The 22,375-nt window shown below is 37.8% G+C and overlaps 1 protein-coding gene across 1 annotated transcript in view; it reads right to left on the bottom strand.

Annotated features, from left to right (window-relative positions):
* Nucleotides 1–14,510: 14,510 nt before the first annotated feature.
* pla2g4ab (phospholipase A2, group IVAb (cytosolic, calcium-dependent)) overlaps nucleotides 14,511–22,375 on the bottom strand; it is a 28,304-nt gene continuing 20,439 nt past the window's right edge. The window contains exons 11-18 of the mRNA XM_072680892.1: nucleotides 22,098–22,235; nucleotides 21,491–21,580; nucleotides 20,674–20,736; nucleotides 20,308–20,529; nucleotides 19,923–20,107; nucleotides 19,179–19,368; nucleotides 17,812–17,969; nucleotides 14,511–17,041 (exon numbers count right to left, since the gene is read on the bottom strand). Of these exons, the coding sequence (XP_072536993.1) occupies nucleotides 16,904–17,041; nucleotides 17,812–17,969; nucleotides 19,179–19,368; nucleotides 19,923–20,107; nucleotides 20,308–20,529; nucleotides 20,674–20,736; nucleotides 21,491–21,580; nucleotides 22,098–22,235 (1,184 nt within the window). The 3' untranslated portion in view covers nucleotides 14,511–16,903. The remainder of the gene's footprint in view (nucleotides 17,042–17,811; nucleotides 17,970–19,178; nucleotides 19,369–19,922; nucleotides 20,108–20,307; nucleotides 20,530–20,673; nucleotides 20,737–21,490; nucleotides 21,581–22,097; nucleotides 22,236–22,375) is intronic.

Below are 22,375 nucleotides of genomic sequence, written 5' to 3'. Positions count from 1 at the left end.
TGATTTATCAGTCTACTCATGCTTTAGTAGAGCTCAGTAACACTGAGATAAATAACTGATCAGCACAGTGATTTATCAGTCTACTCATGCTTTAGTAGAGTTCAGTAACACTGAGATAAATAACTGATCAGCACAGTGATTTATCAGTCTACTCATGCTTTAGTAGAGTTCAGTAACACTGAGATAAATAACTAATCAGCAGTGATTTATCAGTCTACTCAGGCTTTAGTAGAGTTAAGTAACACTGAGATAAATAACTGATCAGCACAGTGATTTATCAGTCTACTCATGCTTTATTAGAGCTCAGTAACACTGAGATAAATAACTGATCAGCACAGTGATTTATCAGTCTACTCAGGCTTTAGTAGAGCTCAGTAACACTGCGATAAATAACTGATCAGCACAGTGATTTATCAGTCTACTCATGCTTTAGTAGAGCTCAGTAACATTGAGATAAATAACTGATCAGCACAGTGATTTATCAGTCTACTCATGCTTTAGTAGAGCTCAGTAACACTGAGATAAATAACTGATCAGCAGTAATTTTTTAGTCTATTCATGCTTTAGTAGAGTTCAGTAACACTGAGATAAATAACTGATCAGCACAGTGATTTATCAGTCTACTCATGCTTTAGTAGAGCTCAGTAACACTGAGATAAATAACTGATCAGCACAGTGATTTATCAGTCTACTCAGGCTTTAGTAGAGCTCAGTAACACTGAGATAAATAACTGATCAGCACAGTGATTTATCAGTCTACTCAGGCTGTAGTAGAGTTCAGTAACACTGAGATAAATAACTGATCAGCACAGTGATTTATCAGTCTACTTAGGCTTTAGTAGAGCTCAGTAACACAGATAAATAACTGATCAGCACAGTGATTTATCAGTCTACTCATGCTTTAGTAGAGCTCAGTAACACTGAGATAAATAACTGATCAGCACAGTGATTTATCAGTCTACTCATGCTTTAGTAGAGTTCAGTAACACTGAGATAAATAACTAATCAGCAGTGATTTATCAGTCTACTCAGGCTTTAGTAGAGTTAAGTAACACTGAGATAAATAACTGATCAGCACAGTGATTTATCAGTCTACTCATGCTTTAGTAGAGCTCAGTAACACTGAGATAAATAACTGATCAGCACAGTGATTTATCAGTCTACTCAGGCTTTAGTAGAGCTCAGTAACACTGAGATAAATAACTGATCAGCACAGTGATTTATCAGTCTACTCATGCTTTAGTACAGTACAGTAACACTGAGATAAATAACTAATCAGCAGTGATTTATTAGTCTACTCATGCTTTAGTGGAGTTCAGTAACACTGAGATAAATAACTAATCAGCAGTGATTTATCAGTCTACTCATGCTTTAGTAGAGCTCAGTAACACTGAGATAAATAACTGATCAGCACAGTGATTTATCTGTCTACTCAGGCTTTAGTAGAGCTCGGTGACACTGAGATAAATAACTGATCAGCACAGTGATTTATCAGTCTACTCATGCTTTAGTAGAGTTCAGTAACACTGAGATAAATAACTGATCAGCACAGTGATTTATCAGTCTACTCATGCCTTAGTAGAGTTCAGTAACACTGAGATAAATAACTAATCAGCAGTGATTTATCAGTCTACTCAGGCTTTAGTAGAGTTAAGTAACACTGAGATAAATAACTGATCAGCACAGTGATTTATCAGTCTACTCATGCTTTAGTAGAGCTCAGTAACACTGAGATAAATAACTGATCAGCACAGTGATTTATCAGTCTACTCAGGCTTTAGTAGAGCTCAGTAACACTGAGATAAATAACTGATCAGCACAGTGATTTATCAGTCTACTCATGCTTTAGTAGAGCTCAGTAACACTGAGATAAATAACTGATCAGCAGTGATTTATTAGTCTACTCATGCTTTAGTAGAGCTCAGTAACACTGAGATAAATAACCGATCAGCACAGTGATTTATCAGTCTACTCAGGCTTTAGTAGAGCTCAGTAACACTGAGATAAATAACTGATCAGCAGTGATTTATCAGTCTACTCATGCTTTAGTAGAGCTCAGTAACACTGAGATAAATAACTGATCAGCACAGTGATTTATCAGTCTACTCATGCTTTAGTAGAGTTCAGTAACACTGAGATAAATAACTGATCAGCACAGTGATTTATCAGTCTACTCATGCTTTAGTAGAGTTCAGTAACACTGAGATAAATAACTAATCAGCAGTGATTTATCAGTCTACTCAGGCTTTAGTAGAGTTAAGTAACACTGAGATAAATAACTGATCAGCACAGTGATTTATCAGTCTACTCATGCTTTATTAGAGCTCAGTAACACTGAGATAAATAACTGATCAGCACAGTGATTTATCAGTCTACTCAGGCTTTAGTAGAGCTCAGTAACACTGCGATAAATAACTGATCAGCACAGTGATTTATCAGTCTACTCATGCTTTAGTAGAGCTCAGTAACATTGAGATAAATAACTGATCAGCACAGTGATTTATCAGTCTACTCATGCTTTAGTAGAGCTCAGTAACACTGAGATAAATAACTGATCAGCAGTAATTTTTTAGTCTATTCATGCTTTAGTAGAGTTCAGTAACACTGAGATAAATAACTGATCAGCACAGTGATTTATCAGTCTACTCATGCTTTAGTAGAGCTCAGTAACACTGAGATAAATAACTGATCAGCACAGTGATTTATCAGTCTACTCAGGCTTTAGTAGAGCTCAGTAACACTGAGATAAATAACTGATCAGCACAGTGATTTATCAGTCTACTCAGGCTGTAGTAGAGTTCAGTAACACTGAGATAAATAACTGATCAGCACAGTGATTTATCAGTCTACTTAGGCTTTAGTAGAGCTCAGTAACACAGATAAATAACTGATCAGCACAGTGATTTATCAGTCTACTCATGCTTTAGTAGAGCTCAGTAACACTGAGATAAATAACTGATCAGCACAGTGATTTATCAGTCTACTCATGCTTTAGTAGAGTTCAGTAACACTGAGATAAATAACTAATCAGCAGTGATTTATCAGTCTACTCAGGCTTTAGTAGAGTTAAGTAACACTGAGATAAATAACTGATCAGCACAGTGATTTATCAGTCTACTCATGCTTTAGTAGAGCTCAGTAACACTGAGATAAATAACTGATCAGCACAGTGATTTATCAGTCTACTCAGGCTTTAGTAGAGCTCAGTAACACTGAGATAAATAACTGATCAGCACAGTGATTTATCAGTCTACTCATGCTTTAGTACAGTACAGTAACACTGAGATAAATAACTAATCAGCAGTGATTTATTAGTCTACTCATGCTTTAGTGGAGTTCAGTAACACTGAGATAAATAACTGATCAGCACAGTGATTTATCAGTCTACTCATGCTTTAGTAGAGCTCAGTAACACTGAGATAAATAACTGATTAGCAGTGATTTATCAGTCTACTCATGCTTTAGTAGAGCTCAGTAACACTGAGATAAATAACGGATCAGCACAGTGATTTATCAGTCTACTCATGCTTTAGTAGAGCTCAGTAACACTGAGATAAATAACTGATCAGCACAGTGATTTATCAGTCTACTCATGCTTTAGTAGAGCTCAGTAACACTGAGATAAATAACTGATCAGCAGTGATTTATTAGTCTACTCATGCTTTAGTAGAGTTCAGTAACACTGAGATAAATAACTGATCAGCACAGTGATTTATCAGTCTACTCAGGCTTTAGTAGAGCTCAGTAACACTGAGATAAATAACTGATTAGCAGTGATTTATTAGTCTACTCATGCTTTAGTAGAGTTCAGTAACACTGAGATAAATAACTGATCAGCACAGTGATTTATCAGTCTACTCAGGCTTTAGTAGAGCTCAGTAACACAGATAAATAACTGATCAGCACAGTGATTTATCAGTCTACTCATGCTTTAGTAGAGCTCAGTAACACTGAGATAAATAACTGATCAGCACAGTGATTTATCAGTCTACTCATGCTTTAGTAGAGCTCAGTAACACTGAGATAAATAACTAATCAGCAGTGATTTATCAGTCTACTCATGCTTTAGTAGAGCTCAGTAACACTGAGATAAATAACTGATCAGCACAGTGATTTATCAGTCTACTCATGCTTTAGTAGAGCTCAGTAACACTGAGATAAATAACTGATCAGCACAGTGATTTACCAGTCTACTCAGGCTTTATTAGAGCTCAGTAACACAGATAAATAACTGATCAGCACAGTGATTTATCAGTCTACTCATGCTTTAGTAGAGCTCAGTAAGACTGAGATAAACAACCGATCAGCACAGTGATTTATCAGTCTACTCAGGCTTTAGTAGAGCTCAGTAACACTGAGATAAATAACTGATCAGCACAGTGATTTATCAGTCTACTCATGCTTTAGTAGAGCTCGGTAACACTGAGATAAATAACTGATCAGAACAGTGATTTATCAGTCTACTCAGGTTTTAGTAGAGCTCAGTAACACAGATAAATAACATCAGCACAGTGATTTATCAGTCTACTCAGGCTTTAGTAGAGCTCAGGAACACTGAGGTAAATAACTGATCAGCACAGTGATTTATCAGTCTACTCATGCTTTAGTAGAGCTCAGTAACACTGAGATAAATAACTGATCAGCACAGTGATTTATCAGTCTACTCATGCTTTAGTAGAGCTCAGAAACACTGAGATAAATAACTGATCAGCACAGTGATTTATCAGTCTACTCAGGCTTTAGTAGAGTTCAGTAACACTGAGATAAATAACTGATCAGCACAGTGATTTATCAGTCTACTCAGGCTTTAGTAGAGCTTAGTAACACTGAGATAAATAACTGATCAGGAGTGATTTATCAGTCTACTCAGGCTTTAGTAGAGCTCAGTAACACTGAGGTAAATAACTGATCAGCACAGTGATTTATCAGTCTACTCAGGCTTTAGTAGAGTTCAGTAACACTGCGATAAATAACTGATCAGCACAGTGATTTATCAGTCTACTCATGCTTTAGTAGAGCTCAGTAACACTGAGATAAATAACTGATCAGCACAGTGATTTATCAGTCTCCTCATGCTTTAGTAGAGCTCAGTAACACTGAGATAAATAACTGATCAGCACAGTGATTTATCAGTCTACTCATGCTTTAGTAGAGCTCAGTAACACTGAGATAAATAACTGATCAGCACAGTGATTTATCAGTCTACTCATGCTTTAGTAGAGCTCAGTAACACTGAGATAAATAACTGATCAGCACAGTGATTTATCAGTCTACTCATGCTTTAGTAGAGCTCAGTAACACTGAGATAAATAACTGATCAGCACAGTGATTTATCAGTCTACTCATGCTTTAGTAGAGCTCAGTAACACTGAGATAAATAACTAATCAGCAGTGATTTATCAGTCTACTCAGGCTTTAGTTGAGTTAAGTAACACTGAGATAAATAACTGATCAGCACAGTGATTTATCAGTCTACTCAGGCTTTAGTAGAGCTCAGTAACACTGAGATAAATAACTGATCAGCACAGTGATTTATCAGTCTTCTCAGGCTTTAGTAGAGCTCAGTAACACTGAGATAAATAACTGATCAGCAGTGATTTATTAGTCTACTCATGCTTTAGTAGAGCTCAGTAACACTGAGATAAATAACTGATCAGCAGTGATTTATTAGTCTACTCATGCTTTAGTAGAGCTCAGTAACACTGAGATAAATAACCGATCAGCACAGTGATTTATCAGTCTACTCAGGCTTTAGTAGAGCTCAGTAACACTGAGATAAATAACTGATCAGCACAGTGATTTATCAGTCTTCTCATGCTTTAGTAGAGCTCAGTAACACTGAGATAAATAACTGATCAGCACAGTGATTTATCAGTCTACTCATGCTTAAATAAATCACTGCTGATAACTAATGAGCAGTGATTTATCAGTCTACTCAGGCTTAAATAAATCACTGCTGATAACTAATGAGCAGTGATTTATCAGTCTACTCAGGCTTTAGTAGAGTTAAGTAACACTGACATAAATAACTGATCAGCACAGTGATTTATCAGTCTACTCATGCTTTAGTAGAGCTCAGTAACACTGAGATAAATAACTGATCAGCACAGTGATTTATCAGTCTACTCATGCTTTAGTAGAGCTCAGTAACACTGAGATAAATAACTGATCAGCACAGTGATTTATCAGTCTACTCAGGCTTTAGTAGAGCTCAGTAACACTGAGATAAATAACTGAGCAGCAGTGATTTATTAGTCTACTCATGCTTTAGTAGAGTTCAGTAACACTGAGATAAATAACTGATCAGCACAGTGATTTATCAGTCTACTCAGGCTTTAGTAGAGTTCAGTAACACTGAGATAAATAACTGATCAGCACAGTGATTTATCAGTCTACTCAGGCTTTAGTAGAGCTCAGTAACACTGAGATAAATAACTGATCAGAACAGTGATTTATCAGTCTACTCATGCTTTAGTAGAGCTCAGTAACACTGAGATAAATAACTGATCAGCACAGTGATTTATCAGTCTACTCATGCTTTAGTAGAGCTCAGTAACACTGAGATAAATAACTGATCAGCAGTGATTTATTAGTCTATTCATGCTTTAGTAGAGTTCAGTAACACTGAGATAAATAACTGATCAGCACAGTGATTTATCAGTCTACTCATGCTTTAGTAGAGTTCAGTAACACTCAGATAAATAACTGATCAGCAGTGATTTATCAGTCTACTCATGCTTTAGTAGAGTTCAGTAACACTGAGATAAATAACTGATCAGCACAGTGATTTATCAGTCTACTTAGGCTTTAGTAGAGCTCAGTAACACAGATAAATAACTGATCAGCACAGTGATTTATCAGTCTACTCATGCTTTAGTAGAGCTCAGTAACACTGAGATAAATAACTGATCAGCACAGTGATTTATCAGTCTACTCATGCTTTAGTAGAGCTCAGTAACACCGAGATAAATAACTGATCAGCACAGTGATTTATCAGTCTACTCATGCTTTAGTAGAGCTCAGTAACACTGAGATAAATAACTGATCAGCAGTGATTTATTAGTCTACTCATGCTTTAGTAGAGTTCAGTAACACTGAGATAAATAACCGATCAGCACAGTGATTTATCAGTCTACTCAGGCTTTAGTAGAGCTCAGTAACACTGAGATAAATAACTGATCAGCACAGTGATTTATCTGTCTACTCAGGCTTTAGTAGAGCTCGGTAACACTGAGATAAATAACTGATCAGCACAGTGATTTATCAGTCTACTCATGCTTTAGTAGAGTTCAGTAACACTGAGATAAATAACTGATCAGCACAGTGATTTATCAGTCTACTCATGCCTTAGTAGAGTTCAGTAACACTGAGATAAATAACTGATCAGCAGTGATTTATCAGTCTACTCAGGCTTTAGTAGAGTTAAGTAACACTGAGATAAATAACTGATCAGCACAGTGATTTATCAGTCTACTCATGCTTTAGTAGAGCTCAGTAACACTGAGATAAATAACTGATCAGCACAGTGATTTATCAGTCTACTCAGGCTTTAGTAGAGCTCAGTAACACTGAGATAAATAACTGATCAGCACAGTGATTTATCAGTCTACTCATGCTTTAGTAGAGCTCAGTAACACTGAGATAAATAACTGATCAGCAGTGATTTATTAGTCTACTCATGCTTTAGTAGAGCTCAGTAACACTGAGATAAATAACCGATCAGCACAGTGATTTATCAGTCTACTCAGGCTTTAGTAGAGCTCAGTAACACTGTGATAAATAACTGATCAGCAGTGATTTATCAGTCTACTCATGCTTTAGTAGAGCTCAGTAACACTGAGATAAATAACTGATCAGCACAGTGATTTATCAGTCTACTCATGCTTTAGTAGAGTTCAGTAACACTGAGATAAATAACTGATCAGCACAGTGATTTATCAGTCTACTCATGCTTTAGTAGAGTTCAGTAACACTGAGATAAATAACTAATCAGCAGTGATTTATCAGTCTACTCAGGCTTTAGTAGAGTTAAGTAACACTGAGATAAATAACTGATCAGCACAGTGATTTATCAGTCTACTCATGCTTTAGTAGAGCTCAGTAACACAGATAAATAACTGATCAGCACAGTGATTTATCAGTCTACTCATGCTTTAGTAGAGCTCAGTAACACTGAGATAAATAACTGATCAGCACAGTGATTTATCAGTCTACTCAGGCTTTAGTAGAGCTCAGTAACACTGCGATAAATAACTGATCAGCACAGTGATTTATCAGTCTACTCATGCTTTAGTAGAGCTCAGTAACATTGAGATAAATAACTGATCAGCACAGTGATTTATCAGTCTACTCATGCTTTAGTAGAGCTCAGTAACACTGAGATAAATAACTGATCAGCAGTAATTTTTTAGTCTATTCATGCTTTAGTAGAGTTCAGTAACACTGAGATAAATAACTGATCAGCACAGTGATTTATCAGTCTACTCATGCTTTAGTAGAGCTCAGTAACACTGAGATAAATAACTGATCAGCACAGTGATTTATCAGTCTACTCAGGCTTTAGTAGAGTTCAGTAACACTGAGATAAATAACTGATCAGCACAGTGATTTATCAGTCTACTTAGGCTTTAGTAGAGCTCAGTAACACAGATAAATAACTGATCAGCACAGTGATTTATCAGTCTACTCATGCTTTAGTAGAGCTCAGTAACACTGAGATAAATAACTGATCAGCACAGTGATTTATCAGTCTACTCATGCTTTAGTAGAGCTCAGTAACACTGAGATAAATAACTGATCAGCACAGTGATTTATCAGTCTACTCATGCTTTAGTAGAGTTCAGTAACACTGAGATAAATAACTGATCAGCACAGTGATTTATCAGTCTACTTAGGCTTTAGTAGAGCTCAGTAACACAGATAAATAACTGATCAGCACAGTGATTTATCAGTCTACTCATGCTTGTGATAAATCACTGTGCTGATCAGTTATTTATCTCAGTGTTACTGAACTCTACTAAAGCATGAGTAGACTAATAAATCACTGCTGATCAGTTATTATCACTGCTGATCAGTGATAAATCACTGTGCTGATCAGTTATTTATCTCAGTGTTACTGAACTCTACTAAAGCATGAGTAGACTAATAAATCACTGCTGATCAGTTATTTATCTCAGTGTTACTGAGCTCTACTAAAGCATGAGTAGACTGATAAATCACTGTGCTGATCAGTTATTTATCTCAGTGTTACTGAGCTCTACTAAAGCATGAGTAGACTGATAAATCACTGTGCTGATCAGTTATTTATCTCAGTGTTACTGAGCTCTACTAAAGCATGAGTAGACTGATAAATCACTGCTAATCAGTTATTTATCTCAGTGTTACTGAGCTCTACTAAAGCCTGAGTAGACTGATAAATCACTGTGCTGATCAGTTATTTATCTCAGTGTTACTGAACTCTACTAAAGCATGAGTAGACTAATAAATCACTGCTGATCAGTTATTTATCTCAGTGTTACTGAGCTCTACTAAAGCATGAGTAGACTGATAAATCACTGTGCTGATCAGTTATTTATCTCAGTGTTACTGAACTCCACTAAAGCATGAGTAGACTAATAAATCACTGCTGATTAGTTATTTATCTCAGTTATTTATCTCAGTGATTTATCAGTCTACTCATGCTTTAGTAGAGTTCAGTAACACTGAGATAAATAACTGATCAGCACAGTGATTTATCAGTCTACTCATGCCTTAGTAGAGTTCAGTAACACTGAGATAAATAACTAATCAGCAGTGATTTATCAGTCTACTCAGGCTTTAGTAGAGTTAAGTAACACTGAGATAAATAACTGATCAGCACAGTGATTTATCAGTCTACTCATGCTTTAGTAGAGCTCAGTAACACTGAGATAAATAACTGATCAGCACAGTGATTTATCAGTCTACTCAGGCTTTAGTAGAGCTCAGTAACACTGAGATAAATAACTGATCAGCACAGTGATTTATCAGTCTACTCATGCTTTAGTAGAGCTCAGTAACACTGAGATAAATAACTGATCAGCAGTGATTTATTAGTCTACTCATGCTTTAGTAGAGCTCAGTAACACTGAGATAAATAACCGATCAGCACAGTGATTTATCAGTCTACTCAGGCTTTAGTAGAGCTCAGTAACACTGTGATAAATAACTGATCAGCAGTGATTTATCAGTCTACTCATGCTTTAGTAGAGCTCAGTAACACTGAGATAAATAACTGATCAGCACAGTGATTTATCAGTCTACTCATGCTTTAGTAGAGTTCAGTAACACTGAGATAAATAACTGATCAGCACAGTGATTTATCAGTCTACTCATGCTTTAGTAGAGTTCAGTAACACTGAGATAAATAACTAATCAGCAGTGATTTATCAGTCTACTCAGGCTTTAGTAGAGTTAAGTAACACTGAGATAAATAACTGATCAGCACAGTGATTTATCAGTCTACTCATGCTTTAGTAGAGCTCAGTAACACTGAGATAAATAACTGATCAGCACAGTGATTTATCAGTCTACTCATGCTTTAGTAGAGCTCGGTAACACTGAGATAAATAACTGATCAGAACAGTGATTTATCAGTCTACTCAGGTTTTAGTAGAGCTCAGTAACACAGATAAATAACATCAGCACAGTGATAATTAGTACTTAATAAAGAACAGAGACAGAGAAGAAAGAAGGAATAACATGAAGCGTCAAAGACCCCCGTGAGCAAGCCAACGGCGACAGTGGCAAGGAAAAAACTCCCTCAGAGCTGGAGGAAGAAACCTTGGGAGGAACCAAGGCTCACAAGGGGGACCCATCCTCCTCTGGCCAGACTGTTTTAAACATTAATGATAAAAATTACCAAAGCAGATACAACAGAAAGTTAGTAGTGGCAATATTAATAGTGTCAGACAGGCACGAGTCCATCTAGGTTTCAGCACGGCCACCAAACAGGCAGCAGCAGCTGGCGGATGAGCCATGGGTGGTGGCGGGTTGGGGGGGGACCCGCTGGCCGGACTGGTAGGTGGCAGCTGGTTAGATGCAGGTAGAGGGGACCTCAGCAGGCAATCTTCCTGCAGATCGGGCTGGGTGGCCATTTACTCGGGGAAGGTAAAGAGAGAGAGGTTAGTTCTAAGAGGAATTTTATGGAGTGCAGAGAATGTTGAGAATCAGCATCTGGGTATGTCTGATGACTCCGGCAGGTCTGATTATCACAGCATAATTAAAAGGAGAGAGCCAGAAGGTAACACAGACACGGGCGTACCCTGAGAACACCAGCATCTATCTGCTCCACCGTCAACAAACCTGAGTGATCGCGTGTAAGCAGCAAGACGACAGCTCCAGCATCTCAGTGTACTAAAATTCCCTGGGTCCGCGAACCCCTGGACCTGCAGCCCTTATCTAAGAAACATTAATTACCAAAAGCTAAACTAAACATATAAGTTTTCAGCTTAGATGTAAAGATTAAGACTGTGTCTGAGTCCCGAACATTATCTGGAAGGTTATTCCAGAGCTGGGGGGCTTTATAAGAAAAGGCTCTTCCCCCTGCTGAGGTTTTCTGAATTTTGGGAACGCGTAAGAGGCCAGCACCCTGAGATCTAAGTAGTCTTGATGGTTCGTAATATACAATAAGATCCTGCAGGTACTCAGGAGCGAGGCCATGTAGGGCTTTATATGTTAATAAAAGAATTTTGTATTCGATACGGAATTTAACTGGGAGCCAATGAAGTGCTGATAGAACTGGACTGATATGGTCAAATTTTCTAGTTTTACTAAGGACCCTGGCTGCAGCATTTTGCACCAGCTGAAGTTTATTGAGGTTCCTGCTGGAACAACCTGACAGTAGTGCATTACAGTAATCTAGCCTTGAGGTAATAAAAGCATGTACTAGCTTTTCTGCGTCTTGTAGTGATAAGGAGTTTCTTAGTTTGGAGATGTTCCTAAGCTGCAAAAAGGCTGTTCTACTAATATTAGCTATATGTTGCTCAAATGATAAATCTGAGTCGAATGTGACGCCAAGATTTTTAGCTGCTAAACCAGGAATGATAGAAGAATCAGCCAAGTCTAACATTGAGTCTGATAGTTTATTTCTAGAGTCTTTTGGACCTAAAAGGAGAACTTCGGTTTTGTCACTGTTGAGGAGAAGGAAGTTATGTGACATCCAGAGTTTTATATCCTTTACACAGTCCTCCATTTTCTGTAGTCTAAATTTATCGTCAGGTTTGGCTGATATATAGAGCTGTGTGTCATCTGCATAGAAATGGAAATTAACGCCATGTCTGCTTATAACTGAGCCCAGTGGTAACATGTATAGTATAAATAATAGTGGTCCTAAAATGGAGCCTTGCGGAACTCCATATCTTACTTCTGCGTAGTTTGAAGATAAATCATTTATCTTTACAAATTGGAAGCGTCCCGTTAGATATGATTGGAACCATGATAGGGCTGTCCCTGTGATTCCAACCATTTTCTCTAATCTTTCTAGTAATATAGAATGATCTATTGTATCAAAGGCTGCACTAAGGTCTAGTAGGACTAATAAAGGTACGTAGCCTTGATCAGAGGCAAGAAGGAGATCATTCGTAATCTTCACTAGGGCTGTCTCTGTGCTGTGATTGAGTCTAAATCCAGACTGGAATTTCTCATACATGTCATTCTTACTCAGGTATAAGCAGAGTTGTTGGGCCACAGCTTTTTCTAATATCTTAGATACGAATGTTAAGTTTGAGATGGGTCTATAATTAGATAATACGCTAGGATCAAGATTTGGTTTCTTGATTAAAGGTTTTATAACTGCTATTTTAAGGGTTTGGGGTACATGCCCAAGGTTAAGGGATGAATTTACAATTGTTAAAAGAGGTCCGATTATAATTGGGAGAATTTCTTTTAGCAATTTAGAGGGAATCGGGTCGAGTGTACATGTTGTACAATTAGCTGAGGATATAATTTTTTCTAGTTCAGGCTGTGGAAGTGGGTAGAAGGCTTCCAGCCTTTGTTCTACAACTAAGTTTTGTTCTAAAGCAACTACATCAGGTGACGACCATGTTTGATTTAATAAGCAGGGTTGGATTTGTTGTCTAATATTTTCTATTTTATTATTAAAATAGTCCATAAAAACATGACTAGTTAAAGATGTTGGGATCTGGGGTTGAGTATCTGCCTGGCTTTTAGTAAGTTTAGAGATCTCATTAAAAAGAACTCTGGGATTGTTTTTGTTTTTCTCGATCAGCGAGGCCAGATACACTGAGCGAGCTTTAATAAGTGCCTTTCTATACTGACTAAGGCTAAGGTGGAACACCTCTAGTTTGGTCGTCCGCCATTTACGCTCTAGTTTCCGCACAGTTTGTTTTAAGGTACGAGTATGATCACTGTACCACGGTGCAAGCCTTTTTTGCCTCATCATTTTGTTTTTGAACGGTGCTACTTTGTCTAAGGAACGGTGCTAATCAGCACAGTGATTTATCAGTCTACTCATGCTTTAGTAGAGTTCAATAACACTGAGATAAATAACTGATCAGCACAGTGATTTATCAGTCTACTCATGCTTTAGTAGAGTTCAGTAACACTGAGATAAATAACTGATCAGCACAGTGATTTATCAGTCTACTCAGGCTTTAGTAGAGCTCAGTAACACTGAGATAAATAACTGATCAGCACAGTGATTTATCAGTCTACTCAGGCTTTAGTAGAGTTCAATAACACTGTGATAAATAACTGATCAGCAGTGATTTATCAGTCTACTCAGGCTTTAGTAGAGTTCAGTAACACTGAGATAAATAACTGATCAGCACAGTGATTTATCAATCTACTCGGGCTTTAGTAGAGCTCAGTAACACTGAGATAAATAACTGATCAGAACAGTGATTTATCAGTCTACTCAGGCTTTAGTAGAGTTCAATAACACTGTGATAAATAACTGATCAGCAGTGATTTATCAGTCTACTCATGCTTTAGTAGAGTTCAGTAACACTGAGATAAATAACTGATCAGCACAGTGATTTATCAATCTACTCAGGCTTTAGTAGAGCTCAGTAACACTGAGATAAATAACTGATCAGGAGTGATTTATCAGTATACTCAAGTTTTAGTAGAGCTTAGTAACACACCAGGGTGAACAGATGGTCTGAAACCTGAGTGATGCGTGCAAGCACTTATCTTGCACTGAGTAAGGTTACGATTAAACTTATGTCTTACTTGATTTGCTTGATATTGTGGATCTAGGCAGCTATACAGGCTTTTGTATTTAGTAGTATCTAAACTAAAAAGGAATCTTTTGGATTGAATAGGAGCGTCTGCTGTTTAATGCACCTCTTTCCCATGTAAGTGTAATTGTTTTAACTTTGATGGTACATTTACATTGTATGTACCTGTACTAGTACTGTACTTTCCTTATTGTGATTTCAATTCACTAGTCTCTAGTCTTTTCCTCCCAAACTTAAAGGAACTTGGCCTACTCTCGTATATTCCACATTCCACACATAGTCACACCAAGCTTAATTTATCCATTTATTTCTTATAATAACAGTATTAAATCATTTGTTATACATTTCTACAATGTAACACACTTCTTTCCATGGCTTAAATCTTAAAGAAAAGCTAAGACATGATGCTACATAATCATGTACTGTTGTCATAAAACCTCAAGCAGCCAACAAGACAAATAAAACATATCTGTTTAATTCAACCAAATGATAGTTGCAGTCCTGCAGACATTATCCTCCTCTGAACTGTGGTTGTTTCGGACTGTACATTCTGGAAAAGAGTGTAGCGCAGTGTACTGCAGCCCAGTCCAGCTTTACAGTACAGCTGGTTGTGCTGCAGCCCTGTAGTGTGAAGAAATTCCACGGTGTGCTGATGGAGTCCTAAAGTCAAGTAAGGAAAAGGTGCTGGGGTGTGCAGGTGACATGGTCCAACACCTCTATCTCTGTCTCTCTGGCTTATACTACTGACAGATAGGGGGTTAACAGAGAAGGAAATGAATCATCTATGTATCCAAGTGGGAGTCTGGCGTAACAGAGTCAGGAAAATAAATACCTGTGTAACATGCTTAATAACAGGGAGCTAGACACCAAGTTTTTTTTCCATGGTTCTTGCCTCTTATTTTGGATCTTAATACACAGTCCTAATCTGGAGCCACTCCCTGGCGAGGAACACACTTGATGTTGTTATGGTCACCAGTATCAAACACACACACGCCAACACACCGGCGCTTTAAGCTGTTGTCACTGAACTCCAAAGAGCTGTTTGGATCACGGAGGGTTATAAAACTGTAGAGGACACTCCTGCCTTTTCCGTCCATGACTCCATTCATTATTAAATCGCTTTCCAAACCCTTCTTTTTATTAGAAACATTGGTGAATTGCTGTCATTTGCTGTACACTACCATTCACAAGTCTGTAATCAGTGTTTTCCGTAATAGAAAACCGGTACGGTCGTAGAAAGTATAAAAATTACGTAAAGTTGCAAAAAAGCACAGCTCCAACTTCTGACTACATCGATTTTTTTTATGTATTATGTAAATGAAAAGGCTTTTTGTAAGTAGTGTGAGCTGGACTGTTTAATAAACAGTTCTGTTTTATATAGTTGACGTTTATATAATTACAAATAATTAGTAGGAAGCTATTATAAGAACTAAAAATCTAAAATTATAAAACAAAATAAGAACAAGTAACAGAGCTACAGAGTCACCCAAAATCAAATAAGGCTATGATAAAATAAAAAATACCACATATATTCAAATTATCCTTCAAAAATATATATAAAAAAAACGTACTTGTCTATGTTAGGGCTGTGATTTAAATCTCTGTACGTTTTAATGTATAAAACAGCAAAAAACATTCTAATAGGAAAAGTGATTCCAAACTTGTACACATGGAAGCACAGCTAAACAATGTCTTAAAGCCTCCTTATTCTAGCATAAAATCATTTTTATTGCATGCTGTTAAAATTTGAATAAATCTAGGGATAGAAATATGTCCCATCTCCAAAAAGTGCAGGTAAATCAATCATTTGAACTTCAGCTACCATTGAAAGGAAATGATATGTAATTGACTCTAAAGGTATTTTAATAACAGTGAACACGCTGTTATTGAATACCTATGCTGAGAGTGATTGAGAAGGTTAGCATAAGGGTTTATTTACAGTTTGAATGTACTTAGGAGCTCCAGTATTTCCACATTCCATCTTCTTAGAGGAATGCTTCACTGAAAACTCTAATTTACTCTTTCTTTTTTTAGCTGACCTAACCTCAAACATATTCAATCAGCCGAGACACATTTGGTGGCGGAAGTTATATGCTTTAGATTCATACTGAAGCCATGAGATTCAAATGGTAGAAATCACTCCAACAGCTTTTTTTTGTTTGTTTAGCCTTGTAGCTCCAGTGTAAAACAAAAGAAACAAACATAAGACACCAAACATGTCTTGGTCAAAAAACTGCATTTGGGGGAAATTGTGCAAATGAGATTTTTCAGTAAAACACTCCATTAATGTTACCATTTATAAGGCATTCTGTAGACATTAAAAATCAACCATAATCTTCGCAACATGCCAATTTCATGGTTGCAAACCACTTGAGGTGTCTGTTTCATGAATAACTGTACCAAATTCTGAATTCATATTCGATGGAGACGTTAATAAATGAAAAAGGCAAGACTTTCTCTGTGAAAATGTGAGATATGTAAACGCAGCACACTCATGACAGCTGTGCTGTGGAACAAAGTGCACTGAGGACATTTTCTTAGGCAGAGCCTCAATGTAATCATTTATGTTCAGTTAGAGCAGATGCTCAACAGGTGAAGAATCACGCTGAAACTTCAAACTAAGTACCACATATTCCTGGAAATGGCTTGTCCTGGAACACCTATGTCCAGCATCCTCCACTGATTCATTTATGAGCCTGCCCTCTGGTCTCCCTCTTCAGAAACATCTTGTTCTTGATTTCATTCAGGGAGAGGGAGACAGAGCAGCGAGATGGATTCTCCTTCCTGTAGACAATGCTGTCTTTTATCGCCTCTTTTATTACCTGGGAAAGAAAGAAATGAGAGGGGGAGCAGTCAATATAGTCAATATCCTGACTAATGCAAACTATAAAAGTAAGCACTGTTTTTTTTACACTTATCTCATAAGGAAATACCTAGTCTAGTGCATTTTGACTAGTAGCCACAGATTAGAAGACTTTGTTCGATGCTAACCAGCAGCTAGTTCACAGTTTACATACTATTTATAATAATAAATCTCATTTTTTCCTGTTCCAAACAGGACATGGCAAGAATGTCACGTTTGGTTTGCCTCAAAGGTTCATGATGGAGGAGTCCCAGTGATCCCAGAGACTATTATATGGCACACACGCTATTCCTGTAATTATCTTAAACCCGGGTGGTAATATATCTTTTTTCATGCTTATTTTGAGATGTAACAAGATCATTATAAGAATATTTCCAGATACTAGATCTTCATCCCTTAGAATCAAACAGGCTGTTTCGGTTACTTTCAGATATAAAATAATGAATGACCTCTATTGTTACTTGCTGTAATGTAATGTAAAGCTAAACTGTGGAAGGCTGGATAAGTAAAGATATGTAAATGCATGCCTTTGTAAATTTAAACTACTTTATTTCATTAAGTTACAAAACGTGTCTTATATGAAAAGTAGAACCTCAGGATGAGACCCAACCGAGACCTATTAAAGCGTTTTCACTTGCCACAATAACATTTTTATGGCCCACTTAAAAATTCCATCAGTTAGCATAATGTGTTCTGGACACTGTGGCTCAACAATGTCTTGTGCCTTACCTCTATGTTATTGAGTGTGTTGAACTCCATCAGGTCATGCAGCTGAGTGAAAGCCTGGTTGGAATACTGGAAGTTGAAAGTGGAGTACGGTGTTTGAGGATCATCAAAGATGTCAAAGTCAGCAAACTCTTTCTCTTTTTCTGTATCTCGGCGAACTCCTTAAGATAAACAGAACAATGACATGCTTAGCTATTAGTTCAGTGTTGGAAACACTAAACCTTGACACTATCCGTCAATCCAATGTAACATTAAATAGGACTTTGACATCAACGTTAACCACTAACATTAAATGCTTACAGAATTATTACACTAAGTGAAGCAGAACTAGTATAATATCAAAGTATCAAACAGAAGCTAATGAAATTCCAGGACACAGACATGACCTACAGTTGTCTACACATGGGTGGTCTTTGAGGGATGGTGTTATATGACCTCATTCTCTTGCTCTTTATCGCTCTTCCGTCTCTCATTGATTTGTGTTTGCTTGGGTCTTTCCCTGGTTACTGTCAGATTTCTGTGTTTCCTCAAGCTGCTGCACACATGCTTTACTGCCCAATAACCGCCTACACCAGGCAGCTCTTAATGTCCTCCAACCCCCCCCTCTCCAAACACATGCATCAAGAAGCTTCTTGGAGGGTTCTGGCATAAATTGAAGTTCACTTCAATTTGTTGTTTTTTCTGGTACTGACCTGATTCTTACACACAGTCCACAAATTTTTGATAGAGTTGGGATCAGGACTTTGGAAAGACTGTTCCGAATGCTTAATGGTAGCATGCTTTACCTACTCCACAACCACCTTTTGTGTTTGGGATTATTGTCCCGTTGGAAAACTCAAGTCTCCAATTGTCCACTTGTCCAAGTTTTGCTGAAAATTTCAGATGCAGTCCTTCATTATTCAATCCACTTTGTGCAACGTACTAGTTCCACTTGCAGCAAAACAGCCCTACAGCATAATGCTACCACCATGTTTAATAGTCGAGACTAGTTGTAAATGTGGGCCAACTGTAGTCGAGCCTGTCGGTCCATGGCAGTGTAAAACTTTACTGTTTCAGCAGCTTGGTGGATCTTGGGTTGTTACGGACCATCTGGACCAATTTCTGTTCCACCTGAGGATGATAGTTTAGGGCTTCCTCTAAAGCTTGGCAAAGTGTCTAAAGAAAGCTGTCAAACAAACCCTTTTTATGTGGGCACAGAGAAGCTACCAGCTGTACCTAACCATGCTCACTACCAGGATGTTTAAAGGCTTTGACGTTGGCAACTTATATGATTTGTGTGTGTGTGTGTGTGCATATATGTGTGTGCATATATGTGTGTGTATATATATGCATATATATATATGCCTACGATTGTATATGCACACACTTACCTGGGGCTTTGAACTTCCTGAAGTCTATGTTTACCAAGACAAAATGGATGACAGTGGGACAGTTCTTGTCACCCTTTTTGGGCTTGAAGACGTAGCACTCTTTCATCCCTTCCCGGTCAAACACTTTTGGGTCAATTTTGGGAAATGGAAGCTTGTTCATTCGTGCCCATTTCTCAGCCAACAAAAGCTCCTGTAGAGAGTAAATGCAATGTGAACTGTGTCTTATGAATCTAGATTAAACCTGAAACACTTGACTTCATGGCAACAACTTCCAACCTATTCATTCAAACTTTCCTTCAACTTACTGTGTGAGACTGATAGCTGTGTGTTGAATCAGTGTATAATCCAGGTGTCTTAAACTCTAGCAAGGTGGTCTTTTCTGAATAATATTAAGTATATAGTGACATATGCACTCAAATAAGGGCATCTTGGTCAATATGCATTAATCACCCCAAACCAGACATTAATACCTGTCAAGAATATAGCAAGCTTTAAAGTCTGTGTTCATCAAGTGCAAACAATGACTGTTGATGATTAAAAATGTCATGTCCCAATCATATTCATCTGCTGTATGTTTTTGATGTGTAATGTCCATTTTAGTTTTCAAGTGAACGTACATTTGCAATGTAAAGCACTAATACAGCTAAAGTACAGTTTAAATGGTGTGGTGTGCCTGCAACCCTCTGTTTTTGCATTAAACAACTATCTGGAGATTCATCACCATGTATGTATGTATATAAGAACCTTAAAGGGGGGACTAGAGTCACTAGGCCGTGCTGAAAAGTCGAAGGAGATAATGAGGTCGACAGCCCTTTGAGGTCTCAGGATCAAAGGATAGGGGAGATTAAAGGTCAAGCCACTGTCTACGATATGGATTTTCTTGCTCTTCACGTCTAGTGGCTCATAGATGCGGTCAAACTCGTCTGGGTCTGAGGTATGTTCACAAAGCAAAGAGAAAGAAAAACTTCACATGTTAGGTGACAAAAGTTACTCTCATCAACAAACTACGACAAATGTTATTCACCCTGATAATCTAATCCTGTACATTCTTAAAAAAAATGTATATAAAAAAATATATAATTCAAATAGTATCCTGGGTGAACTATTTACACTTCAGATTAGTGCAAACCTGTGACAGCATCTACTTCCTCATCAGGACTGTTCAGGGATGGGATCTCAGTGAAGGGTGAGAAGGGAATGCTAGCGTTCAGGTTCAGGCCCAGCATGAAGTTGTGCACTTTTCCAGCTCTGCCCTCACGTGTGTTGAACAGGGTGGAGTCGCTAAACAGCGAGGTAACCATGCGCTGTATCCAGCTGGCCTGTGCGTGCCGATTGTCGTCTTCCACCCCAGCTGGGAGCATAAGCCAAAGGGAGTGTTTGGTGTAAAATGAAATATTAAAAACGGGCAGAAACAGATTTGCGCCTTTTTATTTGTAATACAGTGCCACATTTACAGCTCTAACTCGAAGCAGTGCAGTGCAGTGACGTTTCTCACCTTTGCGTGGCTCTTCGTCGTCTAGGCTATCCACCCCTACAATGTGCTCTGGCTTTATCTGTTCTGTGAGTAACAACAAGAATAACGACTGTTATTCTTTAAAGTTGAATACTTTCGAACACAATGAGAAGTTTATGCGCAGTAGGGCAGTGTTTTATTATCTTCTGGCAAAATGCACTGCATTACAATGCTGTTAATACCTGAACTTCACATTCTTGGTATATGATATGTAGGTTAAGTCCTTTGCTTCATCAAAGAGCATTAGCATACTGTCCTGTTTTACAAAAAGTGAAAGAGCTCCTGATCTTATCAGACTCCTGCATGTTGTAAGACAAAGTCAGTTTTGAGTGTGAAACTACCCTGTTACAGGAACTGAATGCAGATAATTTAGGTAACCACACAAGCCAATAAGTGATCAAACATCAACTCAGCAGTCTGATAATCATCAGACAGGAAATCCATCTTATCTTATAGTAGCATATTCAGACACTATACATACAGTTAAAGAAACAGCTCAGGGGAAAATCTAATGTTGTCAACGAGCAAAGACATGGTTGCTATCTGAACTTTCACTTTTTTTTGACTGCTGTAGGCTTTGTATCAGAGTGCTAACTCCAACAGCAGTACAGTACAGTTACTGTACTGCGAATTTGCTTGCAGATGCAACACAGATACATTCCTAGAAAAGCTCGAATAAACAGTAGTGATTACATCCAGCCGCCCCCAACTTATTATAGTATGAGAAAGCGCTGAGCTTGGTTGGTGTGAAAATCGGAGGTACTGTAGTGCGAGATGATCATACATCACTCCATCATACCCAGCTCCTCCTCCATGGTGCTTCCACCACACACATCCTTGACCCCCAACACTCTGTTAAAGAGGATGGAGAAGGCACTGCCCCAAACCCCTAAATAACATAAACACACACATATATGGTATCAGTTACTGCACTATTAACATTAACAACAAGTCTTTCCAAAGAAGCTTGGAATAAATGAGAAAATGTCTACATGTTGCACACATAACAGATCTAAACAGTATATATTACATATGATGATTTCCTATGAATATTTATCTAATAAAGTCATTCAAAAACATCTAAAAACATTAAGCATCTTTTACAAGATTTTGCGAAATACATGCCTGGAAAGCCAGTGTCCAACACAGTTGATTTTAACAAATTCTTATTGCCAGGTTTAGGAGGTGGGCTTGAACAGGGGAAGTACCTTACTGTGCAGGACACTGGCTCCCAGCACCCAAACCCGAAATTTTGTTTATTAAAATTTTTATTGCAGCTTATTTACCTCTTGTATTAAATTATTATTATATATATCTTTTTACTGGATGTCCTGTACTTCCACAGCACAGTGTGTGTCACAGTCAGAAAAGCAGGCTAGAAGAGACATAAAGAACTGACATCATACCCATTAAGAAGTGCAGAGGGTTCTCCTCATATTTCTTGACAACAGTTCCCATGAAGAACTTGCTTCCAAAAAGGTCAGGGGGCATAAACGTGCCGTATTTAGCCATGCCAATCTCGTAGGGGCTGAACTCCACCCAGTCTGTCAATCAAAATACACCAAAACAAGCCTTCATTTTGAGTACGCTGCTACACAATATGTTTCAGTTTCCACAAAGGTTGCTGCCCTGCCTTTTGGAAGATACGTCATTTCTGGACTAGCACAATTACATGGGTATGTAA

Source organism: Salminus brasiliensis, chromosome 1 (genome assembly GCF_030463535.1).
Source record: "Salminus brasiliensis chromosome 1, fSalBra1.hap2, whole genome shotgun sequence".
In the NCBI taxonomy this organism is placed as follows: domain Eukaryota; kingdom Metazoa; phylum Chordata; class Actinopteri; order Characiformes; family Bryconidae; genus Salminus; species Salminus brasiliensis.
Note: the sequence above shows the minus strand (reverse complement) of the source record. Positions and strands in the feature narration are given on the sequence as shown.